The 15712-nt window shown below is 43.4% G+C and overlaps 1 gene segment (V, D, J or C); it reads left to right on the forward strand.

Moving 5' to 3' along the window:
- Window positions 1–11829: 11829 nt before the first annotated feature.
- LOC148149232 (Ig kappa chain V region Mem5-like) overlaps window positions 11830–15712 on the forward strand; it is a 405056-nt gene continuing 401173 nt past the window's right edge. Inside the window, 3 exon segments of the V gene segment in view lie at window positions 11830–11912; window positions 12099–12394; window positions 12983–13016. Of these exon segments, the coding sequence occupies window positions 11864–11912; window positions 12099–12394; window positions 12983–13016 (379 nt within the window).

The raw sequence follows: 15712 nt of genomic DNA on the forward strand, positions 1-15712 counted from the left end.
CTATGTGCCCTGACAATATTCTGGAAATAAGACTGAAGACTTGTGCTCCAGAACTTGCTGCTCCCCTACGCAAGCTATTCAAGGACAGCTAGAACACTGGTATCGAACTAACAATGTGAAAAATTGTCCAGATATGTCCTGGACGTAAAGAGTAGGACAAATCCAAATTACCACCTCATCAGCCAACGTTCGGTCATCAATAAAGCAATGGAAGGTTTCTCAACAGTGCTATGAAACAGCATCTGCTCAGCAATAAACTGGACAGTGATTCTCAGTTGGGTTCTGCCAGGGCCACTCAACTCCTGACCTCATTACAGCCTTGGTGCAAACATGGACAAAAGAACTGAATTTCAAAGGTATGGTGAAAGTGACAGCCCTTGGCATCAACATCAAATTTTATTGAATGTGGTATCAAGGAGCCCAGGAAAAACTGGAATCAATGGATATCAGGGGACAAACTCATCACTGGTTAGAGTCCTACCTGGTACATAGGAAGATGTGGTTGTTGGAGGTCAGTCATCTCTGCAGGCGTTCCTCAGGATAGTGTCACAGGCCGAATCATCTTCAGCTGCTTCGTCAATGACCTTTCCGCCATTATATGATCAGAGTAGCAATATTCGCCACTGATTGCACAATGTTCAACATCACTCATAATTGCTCAGATACTGAAGCAGTCCATGTTCAAAAATGTTAGGATCTGGACAAGTGCCAAGTAACATTCACACAACACAAATGCCAGCTAATGGCTAATCCAACAAGAGAGAATGTATCCGATGTTTCTTGAAATTCAATGGCGTTACTACCACTGAGTGCCTCACCATCAATGTCTCAGCTGTAAACAAAAACCTGACTGACCTCACCAAGTAGTTAGAATGGCTTCATAAGGTCTGAGGTTAACAATCCTGCAGCAAGTAACTCAGCTCCTGACTCCCCAAGGCTTGTTCACCATCTATAAGGCACAAGTCAGAGTGTGATGGAATATTCTCGATTTGCTTGGATGGGTGCATTCCATTAACATCCAAGAATCCTGACACCACTCAGGATATAGCAGCCCTCTTGATTGGCACCACATTCACAAATAAGTACTCCCTCCAAAACCAATGCTCAGTAACAGCAGTGCATACAGTCTACAAGATGCACTGCAGAAATTCATCAATGCTCATGAGACAGGATCTTCTAAATCCACAACCACATCCATTTAGAAGCTCAAACACATCAGATAAATGGGAACTACCTGAAAATTCCCCTCCAAGTCACTTACCATCCTGACTTGGAAATGTGTCACCATTCCTTTACTGCTGCTGGGTCATAATCCTGGAATTCCCTCCCTAAAGGCATTGTGGTTATACATACTGCACATGGACTACATCTGTTCAAGAAGGCAGCTCTTCACCATCTTCTCCAAGGTAATTTGGGATGGTGAATAAAGATTGGCAGAACCAACAATATACTCATCCAGTGAATGAATTTAAAGAATTTATTAAAACAGAGAAATATAATTGGGAAATGGAGCTCAAGGTTCCAAACTTATCCTCTGCTGTTCTCAGGTCCATGTTTACTGGTCTCTGTTGGAGGGTCTAGTGCGACGTGGACACCATGATGGGTGTGGTGTTCAGTTCGTTTATGTGTACTTGTGTGATGATCCAGCCCTCATCCCAGTAAAACAGTCTGACCCGGAGTCTAACCATGGAAGGGGAAGGAGAGGGGAAGGGATTAGAACATGTTGTGAATGGAGAGAATGGGTCAGTGGGTCAGAGCCTGTCCTGTCCCTCCAGCTTACACTGATGGCCTAAGGATCTCTTCACTCTGCTGTGCCTTCATAGAATGACGTTTGTGTCCAAACCAGTCCCCAGTCAGAATAGGCCAACAGCACAGAACTGCCCTTCATTTGACAAGAATCTGTTCATCTTCCTGAGAGAGGCCAAAGCCTGCTCAGTGTGGGAAATGGGGCCTTACTCCAGGAGAAGACATGCCTCTGGGGTCAAGGGTTAACATCCATGAGTGGGGCAGAGCAGAGGGAGATTTACAGTCACCAGCTGGGAGACTGTGGGAAAGGGAGACACAGGGAAAGAGAGAGGGAGAGAGAGAGAGATGGAGGGAGAGTGTGTGAGGGAGTGGAGGAGGAGAGTCTGGAAAGTGTGAGATGGATGGAAGGAGCAAGAGAGAGGTAAAGAGAGGTAGAGATTGTGGGATTGAGGGATAAAGCGAGAGAGAAATAGGATGTGAGACAGTGTCACTGAGAGGGACAGAGAGTCAGAAAGTGTTAGAGAAGGAGAAAAAGAGATATGGCAAGTGTAAGACAGAATGAGCGAGGGAGAGAGATTGAAAGTTATGAACAAAGGCAGGTAGAGAGGGAGGAAGAGAGAAAATGGGAGGAATAGAGAGGGACTGATATCCAGGTAGAAGTTTTCAATAGGAACAAGAGGAGTGAGATGGTAAGCTATGGAGAAATGGAGATTGTGAGACAGACTGAGGGAGAGTGAGGAAGTTGGAGAGACTAGCTATGGGACAGAGTGTGTGAGACGGGGAGAGAGAGAGAGAATGAAAGAGAGACTGAGAGAAAGGGAGAGAAAGAGATGGAAGATCAGAAACAGAGTCCACCTCGTCAATGCCGACCAGGTATCTGGAATTAATCTCGTCTCATTTGCCAGCATTTGACCCATATCCGTCTCAACCCTTCCTATTCATGTATCCACCAAGATGTATTTTAAAATATTATAGTTCTACAAGCTTCCACCACTTCCTCTGGCATCTCATTCCATACAGGTATCACCCTCTGTGTGAAACAGTTGCCCCTTAGGTCCCTTTTAAATCTTTCTCCTCTTACTTTTAGTTTTGGTCTCCCTTACCATGGAATAAACAAACCATGCTATTGACCCTATCCATGCCCCATGAGTTTTTACACCTCTATAAAGTCACCCTTCAGCCTCCAATGCCCCAGGGAAAATAGCCCCAACCTATTCAACCTCTCCCTAAAGCTCAATTCCTCCAAACCCTGGCAACATCCTTGTAAATCTTTTCTGAATAGTTTCAAGTTTAACAACATCTTTCCTGTAGCAGGGAGACCAGAATTTAATGATGTATTCCAAAAGTGGTATAACCAATATCCTCTACAGCCACAACATGACATCCCAACTCCTATAAAGTCCAAAATTACTTTGGATGCTGGAAAATCGGAAAATAATAGAAATTGCTATTGAGGGATGGTGTAGGAGAGAGGGGTTCAGATTTGTGGGACATTGGGACCGGTTCTGGGGAAGGTGGGACAATTACAGGTTGGACGGTCTACACCTGAACCGGACTGGAACTAATGTCCTTGGGGGAGTTTTTGCTACTGCTGTTGGGGAGGTTTTAAACAAATGTGGCAGGGGATTAGGAATCCGAAGAGAAGACTAGTAGACGGTGAGGTGGAAAGTGGAGACTGTAAGGATCATGAAGTTAGCATTACCAAGGGGAAGAGTAGGCAGAGAGCAGATGAATGCAAAAGAACTGGCAGCCTGAAGTGCATATACTTTAATGCAAGGAGTGTAGTGGGTAAGGCAGATGAACTTAAGGCTTGGATTGGTGCCTGGGCATATGACATTATTGCAATCACAGAGACTTGATTGAAGAAAGGGCATGATTGGCAACTACATTTTCCAGGATATAGATGCTTCAGACAGGACAGGGAGGGAAGTAAAGGGGGGGGAAGACTTTCATTACTGGTCAAGGATGATATCACAGCTATGCTAAATGAGGACACAATGGAGGGTTTGAGCAGTGAGGCATTATGGGTGGAGCTGAGAAAAAAGAAGGGGCTGTATTACAGGCTTCCCAACAGTGAGGGTGAGGTAGAAGAACAAATAGGTAAACAGATTATGGAAAGATATAGAGGCAAAAGGATGGTGGTGATGGCAGATTTTAATTTTCCCAACATTGACTGGTATACACTTAGTGTCAGAGGTCTGAATGGGGCAAAATTTGTAAGGAGCATCCAGGAATGTTTTCTAGAGCAGTATAACAATATTCTTATGAGGGGAGGGCCATATTAGAGCTGGTGTTGGGGAATGAGCCAGGCCAGTTGGTAGAAGTTGCGGTCGGGGATTTCTTTGGGAATAGTGGCCACAATTCTGTAAGTTTTAGAATACTCCTAGACAAAGATGAGACTGGTCCAAAGGGAAGAGTACTAAACTGGGCCAAGGCCAATTATATCAAAATTGGGCAGGTACTGGGAAATGTGGATTGGACACAGCTATTTGAAGGGAGGTCCACATTTGATATATGAGAGGCTTTCAAAGATAGGTTCAAGATTGTGCAAGATAGGCATGTTCCTATGAAAACAAGGGATAGAAAAGGCAAGATTTGTGAGTCGTGAATGACAGGAGAAATCGTGCGACTAGCCAAGAGGAAAATGAAAGCATACATAAGGTCCAAGCAGCTAAGAACAGAACGGGCCTTGGAGGAATATCAGGAGAGTAGGAATTTTAAATGAGAAATCAAGCAGGATAAAAGGGATCATGAAATAACTTTAGCGAGCATAATTAGGAAGAATCCCAAGGCCTTTCATTCTTATATAAGAAGCAAGAGGGTAACTAGAGAAAAGCTTTTCCCACTAAAGGATAGGGAAGGAAAGTTGTGTCGAACCTGAGAAAATGGGTGAGATTCTCAATGATTACTTTGCATCAGTGTTCACTGAGAGGGAAATGATGAATGTTGAGCTTAGAGATAGAAGTTTGTTTATTCTGGATCATGTTGACATAAAGAGGGAAGATGTGTTGGGTAGGCAAAAGGATATTAGCCTACCCAGGACCAGATGTTAAAGGAGGTGAGAGAGGAAATAGCTGGGGACCTGACAGATATCTTAGTAGCATCCTGAAACACAGGTGAGGTGCTGGAGGACTGGAGGGTTGATCATGTTGTCCCCATGTACAGGAAGTATAGTATGGACATTCCGGGTAACAACAGACCAGTGAGCCTGATGTCAGTGGTGGGAAAATTGCCGGAGAAGGTACTGAGGGATAAAATCTATTTATATTTGGAAAAGAATGGGCTTATCAGTGATAGGCAACATAGTTTTGTGCAGAGGAGATCATGCCTTACCAAATTAATAGAGTTATTTGAGGAAGTAACCAAGTTGTTAGATGAAGAAAGGGCTGTCAATGTCATATACATGGACTTTAGTAAGGCATTTGATAAGGTTCCCAATGGTAAACTAATGGAGAAAGTGAAGTCACATGGTGTACAGGGTGTTCTAGCGAGGTGGATAAAGAACTGGTTGAGCAACAGGAGACAGAGAGTCGTGGTTGCAGAGAATTTCTCAAAATGGAGAAAGGTGACCAGTGGTGTTCCACAGTGATCAGTGCTAGGGCCACTGTTGTTTGTGATATATATACATGATCTGGAAGAGGGCATTGCTGGTCTGATCAGTAAGTTTGCAAACGACACGAAAATTGGTGGAGTAGCAGAAAGCATAGGAGACTTTCAAAGAATACAGGAGAATGTAGATAGGTTGGAGAGTTGGGCAGAGAAGTGGCAAATGGAGTTCAATCCAAGCAAATGTGATGTAATGCATTTTGGGAAGTCTAATTCTAGAATAAACTGTACTGTAAACGGAAGAGCTTTGGGAAAATTTGATGAACAGAGAGATTTGGGAGTTCAGGTCCATTATATTCTGAAGATAGCTGCACAGGTGGATGGAGTGGTCAAGAAGGCATATGGTATGCTTGCCTTCATAGGATGGGGTATAGAGTAAAAGAGCTGGCAGGTCATGTTAAAATTGTACAAGACTTTGGTTCGGCCGCATTTAGAATACTGTGTACAGTTCTGGTCGCCACATTACCAAAAGGATGTGGATGCTTAGGAGAGGGTACAGAGAAGGTTTATGAGGTATGGAAGGTGCTAGCTATGAAGAGAGGTTGAGTAGTCCAGGATTGTTTTCATTAGAAAAAAGGAGATTGGGGGGGTCTGACTGAGGTTTACAAAATCATGAAAGGGATAGAGACGGTACATAGAGATAAGCTTTTTCCCAGGGTGAGGGATTCAATAATGAGAGGTTCCATGTTCAAGATGAGAGGTGGAAAGTTTAAGAGTGATATACACAGCAAGTACTTCACACAGAGGGTGGTAGGTGCCTGGAACGTGTTGCCAGCAGAGGTGGGAGAGGCAGGCACGGTAGATTATTTAAGGTGCATCTTGACAGATGCATGAGTAGGTGGGGAACAAAGGGATACAGATGTTTAGGAATTGGGCGACAGGTTTAGACTGTGGATTTGAATCAGCTCAGGCTTGGAAGGCTGAAGGGCCTGTTCCTGGGCTGTAAATTTTCTTTGTTTTTTTGTCTTTGTTCTTTGCTGGAAAAACTCAGTAGATCTAGCAGCATCTGTGGAGAGGAATCAGAATTAACAGTTCGGGTCCAATGACCCTTCCTCAGTTCTGAAAAAAGGGTCACTGGACTTGAAACAATAACTCTGATTTCTGTCCACAGATGCTGCCAGACGTGTTGAGCTTTTCCAGCAATTTCTAGTTTTGTTCCAATACTCAATGCTCTGACTAATAAAGGCCAGTATCCCAAATACCTTCTTCACTAACCTGTCAATCCATGACTCCGCTTTGAATGAACTATGAACCTGCACCCCAAGATCTCTTTGTTTGGCAATACTCCCTGGGTCCCTCCCATTAAGTGTATAAGTCCTGCCCTGGTTTGTCTTACCAAACTGCAGCACCTCACATTTATCTAAATTAATCACCATCTGCCACTCCTCAGCCAATTGGCCCATCAGATCAAGATCCCATTATACCCTGATGTAACCTTCTTCACCGTCCATTACACTACAATTGCCCAAGGCTGGCATCAAACCTGGGTCCTTGGTGCAGTGAGGCAGCAGTGATAACCACTGAGCCACCATGCCACTCTGAATAGCTTCCCACCATGGCATGGACGAGGAAGATGGTCAGGAATCAAAATTGGCAGGAGAGCAGAAGAGAAAGAAATTGCTATTAAATTTCTTCCCTGAGTAACAAAGTATTCATAAACAGAACAATAACAAACCAGGCTAAAAATCTCCTTTCTCCTAACTATTTTTTAACCTCAGAACTTTCCTTAGTTACTAGTTCAAGTCCAGTTGCAAGAGTAATTTAAATGTGCAGCATTTCCATTTACAAATGAACCAGCCGCAACATAAAGCAATTTGCCAGCTTCCAAGTAACACTCATGTCCCTGGATGTTTAAGTTTCTTGTTAAATAGGGTCTCTTTTCACCTTTTGCATCTTTACTTGGATTCAATTTTATTCTTTTTTTTACTTTTCTTTTAAGAATGCACCATTTTGGTCATAGTTCATGTAACTTTTTAATGAAAAGTTAATTTTAAAGATCAATAATTAATTCCTCAAGAAGCACTGAATTAACCTCCAATACACTTCTCTAGCAGGAGTGTTGATCAAACAGCTCAATGTAACTGATAAATCAGCACGATATTCACATTGACCAGGATTGATTCTTTTTTTAAACAATGTTGTAGAGTCAATTTAACTTGAATTATCTGGAAGAGCATGAATATCTGCAACCATATATGAGCAGCTGCAAGTGTAAGTTACAAATACAGTTCCAAGAGACCAAAGTCGCTTCAGACCAGGAACATGAGTGCACTTCAATTTCTTTATCATGACAGAAGGTCGAAAATACTGAAACAATTCTTTTCCCTTTCAAATTGCTTTTCTGGGGAAGAAACGACACGAGACAGAAATGTCTGTATCAAGGCAATTATTCCTGCAATTTAAATGATAAAATAGTACAGGTTGTACAGCCAAGAAGAATATGGCATGATATTCGAGCAAGTCACAATGTTTGTGAATTGATTACAATGTTCCCAAAAAAGACATTTTCAGGCTGCAATTACTGCTATGAATGGAATTTATAAAAATACTTAATTGAGCACCAGAATTTTTTTTAAAAAGTCTACCATGGATCCAGCACATGAAGTCACTGCAAAAAGTGCTAAATCTGAAAAAGTAAAGTCAGAGCAGTGCCAGAGGCCAAGGACAAATAGCTAATGAGCTCAATTGATCACATTACTCAATCACGAAAGAAAATAAAATTAAAATTAACTGAACATAGGATACTAACATTAAAGAGACACAATTTTACATTAAATTATCTCACAGCACCAGGGACCCCAGTTCAATTCCAGACTTGGGTGACTGTGTGTGTAGTTTACACATTCTGCCTTTGTCTGTGTGGGTTTCCTCTGGGTGCTCTGGATTCCAAAGTCCAGGTTAGGAGAATTGGACATTCTAAATTGCCCATACTGTTCAGGGATGTGTAGGTTAGGTCCATTAATCAGGGGTAAATGTATAATAAAATAGGGTAATGGGTCTGGGGAGGTTGCTCTTCAGAGGGCATTTGTTAGGTCGAATGGCTTGTTTCTACACTGTACAGATTCTGTGATTCTAAAACTTAAAATTTACAAATAGGAATTGAATAATAAAGGAACGAGTAACCATAGGAATCATTCCAGCTTAAAAAGGAGCCCTGAATTTTAACTTAAATTTTAATTCAATTAAATAAATAAAACAGGATTGTTCAGAGGGTGGCAATGCAGGTTGGTATTTTATAACGGCAGCATGTGTGAGTTTGCAGAGAGCATCACAATCGTGTATTATTCCATGACATAACCTTAGCTATAAATACAATAAGTTAATTAATCAAGAAACTTTAACATGAAGCTGCCGAACTGGAATCCAGCATTTTAATAGATTAGCAGCCAGTTGGTGAGGTTGAAATCAAAACATATTTCCTTTTGTGGAAGGAGTTTACTGACTTCCTCAACCTTTCCCCTCTGATCCCACACTGATATGAAAGATGCTTTCTATTTTCATTTGCTCAATTAATAGCCATAACCTGTTTCTTCTGAGGCTTAAATAAATGCAGGGGTAACTTTAATGGTGTGATCCACCAGACATTAACAAGGCAGTCATATATTTTGAATCAGGGCTCTTATGGTGCATTGGTAATGTCCATACTTCTGTGCCACAGCCTTTGCTTTTATCTGAAAGGTACAGGATTCATGTTGCTTGTTGGATGAGGATAAAATCTTCAAAGTGGATGAGGAAAATAACTATAGTACAGTGGTCAGCATGGGATGAAATACAGATGGGGAAATGTTCACTGTATTTATAGCTAAGGTTATGACAAGCTTCTTGCAGCTGGAGAGAGCAAGGTAGAGGAGGGGGAAGATGCAGTTTCCATAATCCACATAGGAACTATCAGCAAGGGGAGACAGAGGTACAATTAGTAATTGAGACCCCCCCCCCCCCCCCCCCCCCCCCCCCACCCTGCCAGGTTAATCCTCTAGGGACATGGGATTGCATCCTCCCACGGCAGGTAGCTAAATTAATAATCTCAACTTAAAAGCTAATGTAATGGCAACAAAAAAATCATTGTTAACAGTCATCATTTTAAAAAAAAAAGTCTGGTTCACAAATCTCCTTCAGGGAGGGAAATCTGCCATCCTGATGGAAATCTGGCCTACAAGTGACTCCCAACTGATAGCAATGTGGGTGACTCTTAAATGAGCTCTGAAATGGTCGAGCAAGTCACTCAGTTACAGCAAACTGCTATGAGTCAAAGAAAAGAAATGAAACTAGACAGCATAGTAGGCATTGATCAAGACACTAGAAATGACAATAACAAACACAACCCTGTCGACCTTACAAAGTCCTCACTAGTATCTGGAGTGCTTATATCAATATTCGTAGTGCTGCCTCACAGACAAGTCAAGCAACAACCTGACTGTACCTTCCTCTCAGAATCATAATTTGCAGACAAATGTCCCAGACACCACCATCAACAGTTGTTACTCTTACTGACAGATATACACATATCATACTTAGCTATCACAGGCATGCTTTATTCCAAAGGCAGGACAGACACAGCAGAATGTTGGCAGTGCAGTATACAGTTGGGAGGGAAGAGCGAGGAAACCCCTTGTTGTTTACCAGCTAATGCCTTCTCTTGGCTGATGAATCAGTAGTCCTTCATGCTGACCACCACCTGGAGGCACAAGTGAGAATGTACACTGTGCAGCAACAGAATTGTATTTACCCAAAAACTGTGAGTTGATCACCTGGAATATCCCACTCTACGATGATCATTAACTGCAGAGCAATCAACCCTGGTCTGATGAAGAGTGCTAGAGGCATGCCTGAAGTAGCACTGAATACTTAGAAATGAGATTTCAATCTGGTGATGTTAGGATTACTTGCATGCCAAACAATGGAAGCAGCAAGTGGTAGACAGCGCTAAGTGATCCCACCACGAAAAGATCAGATCGATTACATTATGGGAAGGTCGTGATTGTCCTCAAGAGGGTACAGAGAAGATCTACCAGGATGCTGCCTGGTCTGGAGGCTCTCAGCAATGAGGAAAGATTAGAAAGGCTGGGTTTGTTTTCATTGAAGCTGTGAAGGTTGAGTGTGTACCTGGTAGAGGGGTGTAGGTTATGAGGGCAGAGATAGAGTGGGGAGGAAAGCACATTTTCCATGAATAACGGGGTTAATCACCAGGTGCAGAGATTGAAGGCAACATAGGCATAGAAACATAGAAACCCAGAGCAGGAGTAGGCCATTCAGCCCTTTGAGACGTGTCTATCATTACATATGATCATGACTGATCCTCTCTCAATGCCATATTTCTGCTTTCTCCCATCCTCCTTGATCTGTCAAAATGTAAAAATATTACCTCTTTATTTTTCTTAAATATATTCATCATCTTGTCCTCCACAGCCTTCAGTGTTAGAGGATTCCACAGGTTGTCCACCTGAGTGAAGAAATGTTTCCTCATCTCAGTCCGAAATGCTCTACCCTCTATCTCTCTGAGCCTGTGTCCCTGGTTCCAAACTCCCCAACCAGGGGAAACTTCCTCCCGGTCCAGCCCTGTTATAATTTTATATGTTTCAATCAGATCCCCTCTCATCCTTCTGAACTCGAGTGAGTCCAGGCCCAGTCGAGTCAGAGGCTGAGAGGAGAGTTGAGGAGAAATGTTTTCATCCAGAGGATGTAGGAGACTGCAACGCACTGCCTGAAAGGCTGGTTGAGTCACGAACTCTTGGAACATTGGAGCAGTGTTTAGATATTCACTTGTGTTGCTATAGCCTCCAGGGCTATCAACCAAGAGCTGGAGAATGGGATTACTGTTGTCAGATCTTTGTTGACCAGCACAGACACAATAGGCCAAATGGCCTCAATCAGTGTTGTTCAGGTCAATGATTGTCTGAGACAGAGAGAGAGAGAGAGAGAGGGGCGCATGTTGTGAGTTTGAGATAGTGAGAGAGGGAGGCATTTAACTGCTATCTCAGGACTCAGTGTTGCAGTACTATAGAGATCAGATCAATAGTGACAGAGAAGGAGAGAGGGAGGCAGACAAAAAGAGACTGAGACAGTGAGAAACTGGAAACTCAGAGTACAGGGAAAAAAGGAGTGAGCAAACAGATCAAGAAAAGGGGGAAGGATAGGAAAAGATGCTAAGAAAGAGAGAGGGGGGGGGCAGACAGACAGTGACCAACCAACATTGAGGGAGAAGGAGAGAGAGAGTGGCATCAAGACATGGAGAAAAAGAGACAGAGATGTGAAGTGACAATGTAACTGGGAGAGGACAGAGAGTGAAATGGAGAAAGAAAATGAAGCAATGAGTCAGTGTAAGACAGGCATAGATATAAATGGAAAGAGAGGGAAGAGGAAGTGCGAGGTGCTGACGTGGCTCTCTCTGCCTGATGCCATTTACATACTGAGGAACACCCAGTCAGACTCTCACAGGCTGCAGCTTTATAAAGCAGAGCCCAGTGAAGGGAGAGTTTATCAGGAACCAGGCACAGGGACAGGAGCACACACCATGATTTCACACATCCAGCTGATCTGGCCCCTGGCATTCTGTGTCGCAGGTACAAATCTCTCTCCTTCCACCTTGAATCTTTAGCTGCTCTCCATTTCACTCCAATTCCACTGACTTTTGATCGAAGGGAAAATGCTGAAACCAGAGGAATGCTCAGTGTCTCCAACAATCGCTCATTTGACAGGCTCTTTCTGTGACAGTTCTGACTTCACTGTGTTTCTCTCTGATCCCTCAGGTATCAGTGGGGACATCACCATGAGCCAGTCTCCCCCGGTGTTGTCAGTGGGACTGGACCAGACCGCAACCATCACCTGTACGGCCAGTCAAAGCATTAGCAATAATATTGCATGGTGCCAGCAGCGAGAAGGTCAGAAACCCTCTCTCCTGATCTACAATGCAGCAACTCGATTCACTGGAGTCTCCAACCGATTCACCGGCAGTGGATCAGGGACCAGTTTCACCCTGACAATCAGCAACGTTCAGAATGAGGATGTCGCTGACTATTACTGTCAGCAGTATCAGAGCTACCCTCTACACAGTGATACAGAGCAGTACAAAAACTTCAAACCACACAGCGCCACCTCCTGTAATGACACATCCCAGTTATATATAATATATTATATATAATATATAATAATGGACACACAATCCCACCTCCTCTACTGATATGTCCCACAGTTACGTGTAAATAAAACTGAACAAATTACCTCATGCCGGGTTTGTCACTGCGCACTACTCACTCCAGTCCCTGTGGTGTCCACCGCTCACTGAAGGCCTCAAGTTTCCCTCTTATACTCCATCGCTACATGTGAAGAACAGCTGCAAGATTTAACATTGAAAAATAAAGTTCACAAACCTCCCAAGCTCAGCTGGGCACAACCCAGAGAGACAGAGAGATAGAGAGAGAAACAGCCTGAGAGAGACAGAAAGAGAGAAAGACATGACTAAGTGAGGGAGAGTGGCAGGGAAATGGCAAGAATGAGTGAAAGATACAGAGAGACAGGGAGAGGGTGAAAGTGAGAGAGACAGACAGACAGTAAGAGACAGAGAGGCTTAGAGTGACAGAGGGAAACAGCTGAGGTTTTTGTACAGCCTCTGCACTGGGAGCTCTCCCTGTGGCTTACGTTCGGTAAAGGAACCAAGCTCAGACTGAGTGACTAAACCTCAATCCTCTGCTATTATCCCTGTCAATACTGAAACTTTCTAAAACACAAATGCTAAATTGTTGAAGGTGTTCGTGGGGAGCTGCAGTGAATGAAATGGTTAATTGAGGAGCAGTGTGTCTAACAGGGTATCCAGCTGTATTTCTTTAGTTCCATTGTCTCTTTAAGCAGCAAGATCTAAGTCAGTCAGTTTTACTCACCGTGTGGAGGAGCTCTGTCCATTTGCAGCCTGTGGTCCCATTCCTGCAGCATGGAGTGAAATCAGTGAGTAGCCTCCTGCCAGTCTCAGTGTGATGGACACGGGCAGAGTTTGATGTGAGCTCTGGCTCCCTGTCCCAGTCTCTGATCTCACTGACCTCAGCAGCAGCAGCAGCAGCACAGTGAGACACCGAGCTCCCACCTCCCCCAGCTTTAACTCTGCTCAAACACACAATCTCAGAACTGTTACAGTGCACACAGAGACCATTCCGCCCATCCTGTCTAGACCGGCTCTCTGAATGAGTAATTCACTGAGTGTCATTCTCCTGCCTTCTCCCTGTCACCCTCACATTGTTCCTTTTCAAATAACAGTTTCATTCCCTTCGGAATGTTCCATTTGAAGCTGCCTCCACCACATTCTCAGACAGTGCATTCCACACCTTAACCACTCACTGGCTGAAGAGGATTTCACCATCTTACTTTAGCTTCTTTACCCAATTACTCTCAGTCTATGGCCTCCCCCTCTCAATCCTTTCCTAAGTGGGAACATTTTCTCCCAATTTACTCTGTGCAGACCCCTCTGGATTTTGAATTTCTCGATCAAATCTCCTGTCAGCCTTCTCTTTGTAAAATATCCACATCCTTCCTGAATTATTCACTTTATCTATGCCCGTCATCCTATTTGCCTGGGTTAGGCCCATATCCCTTTAAACCTTTCCTAACCATGTACCTGTCCAATGGACTTTTAACTGTTGCAATTGTACTCACCTCTACCACTTCCTCTGGCAACACATTCCATATATTCACCACTGCCTGTGTGAAAAAGTTGCCCCTCAGTTCCCTTTTAAATCTTTCCTCTCTCACCTTAAACCTATGCCCTTCAGTTTTGGACTCCCTTACTCTGGGGAACAGACCTTGGCTATTCACCCTATCTATGCTCCTTATGATTTTATAAACTTCAAAATGGTCACCCCTCAGCCTCCTACACTCCAGGGAAAATAGTGCAAGCAATAATCAGCCTTCCTCATAACTCAAATCTTCCAGTCTCAGAAACATGCTTGGAATTTTTTTAAAGCCTTTCCAGTTTAATAACATCCTTCCTATAGTAGAGTGACCAGAATTGTATACAGTACTCCAAGTGTAGCTTTACCAATGTCTTGTACAGCCATAATATGATATCTGAACTCCTGTCCTTAATGCTCTCACTGATGAAGGCGTGTGCCAAATACTTACTTTCCCACTCTATCTATACCCGTGGTGCCACTTTCAAGGAATTATATACCTGCACCCCTAGGTCTCTGTCTTCGACAACACTCCACAGAGCCCAATCATTAACTGTGTACATCCTGCCCTGGTTTGTCTTAAAAAAATGCAATATCTCGCATTTATCTGAATTAAACTCCACCAGCCATTCCTCAGCCCACTGGCCCAGTTAATCGAGATCACATCGTACCCTTCACTGTTCACTGTGCCACCAATCTTGATTTCATTGGCTAACTTACTAACCATGTACAATGATTAGAACCAGGTGGATATTATTGACTATGAGATCCTTGATTGGGGTAGTTAACCTGGATCAATCAGGGAGCTCTGGCTGACTGATATAAACAGGGGATTCAGAGAGTCTCCTGAGTTCAGGGACTGACTCCAAGCTGGCTGGCTGCAGCCAGTGTATTCTGTAAATAAAGGGTGACTTGGTGACAGGATACCAGCCTCTTTGTAGTTGTTTCATCATACCTCCAGGATTCTCATCCAAATGGCTGATGTATATGATGAATAATGGTGAAGTCAGAAGTGATTCTGGCAGCATACCGCTGGTCACATGCTTCCAGTCTGAACAATACTTTCTACCAACACACTCTGGCCTTACTGTAAAGCCAACTTTGCATCAAACTGGCTAGCTGTAGCCATCCCTCGATTCAATGTGATCTAACCTCATTATCCAGTCAACCATATCAGACCTTCTTCCCTAAATGTCCTCTCACTGACACTTGATCTACTTGGGCCTCCTCATTCCCAAGATCCAGGTCTAGCAGAGCTGCCTTTCTCATTGGACTGGAAACAGACGGCTAGAGAAAATTCACCTGAACACACTCTCACAACTCTGGCCCCTCTCTGCCCTTCACAATGCTACTAACCCAGTTGAACTTTGTTTAATTAAATGTCTCCATTGTAATGACTCTATAATGTTTGCAACTCGTCGTAAATTTCTTGCAGATTTGTCCCTTGAATAGTCGGTGAATTACAGACTGCACTGAACAATATAATTGCACTTTTTTTGTTCCTTATCTTGAGCCAAATCGATTCTGTCCTTCACCCTTCTGGGGCATCCTCTTTCTCCAGCTCTGCACTGATCTCCTTAACTACTCCCACCAGTCACCATCTTTTTCCCCCTTTTCTCTCTTTCCTGAACACCTTGTATCCAGGAATATTGAAGACACAGTCCTGCCCTTCTTTTAGTCCGGTCTCTGTTCGAGCCACAACATCA

The sequence above is a fragment of the Chiloscyllium plagiosum genome, unplaced genomic scaffold, assembly GCF_037043375.1.
Source record: "Chiloscyllium plagiosum isolate Xiang-an unplaced genomic scaffold, Cpla_swu_hap1 HiC_scaffold_9, whole genome shotgun sequence".
Classification (NCBI taxonomy): domain Eukaryota; kingdom Metazoa; phylum Chordata; class Chondrichthyes; order Orectolobiformes; family Hemiscylliidae; genus Chiloscyllium; species Chiloscyllium plagiosum.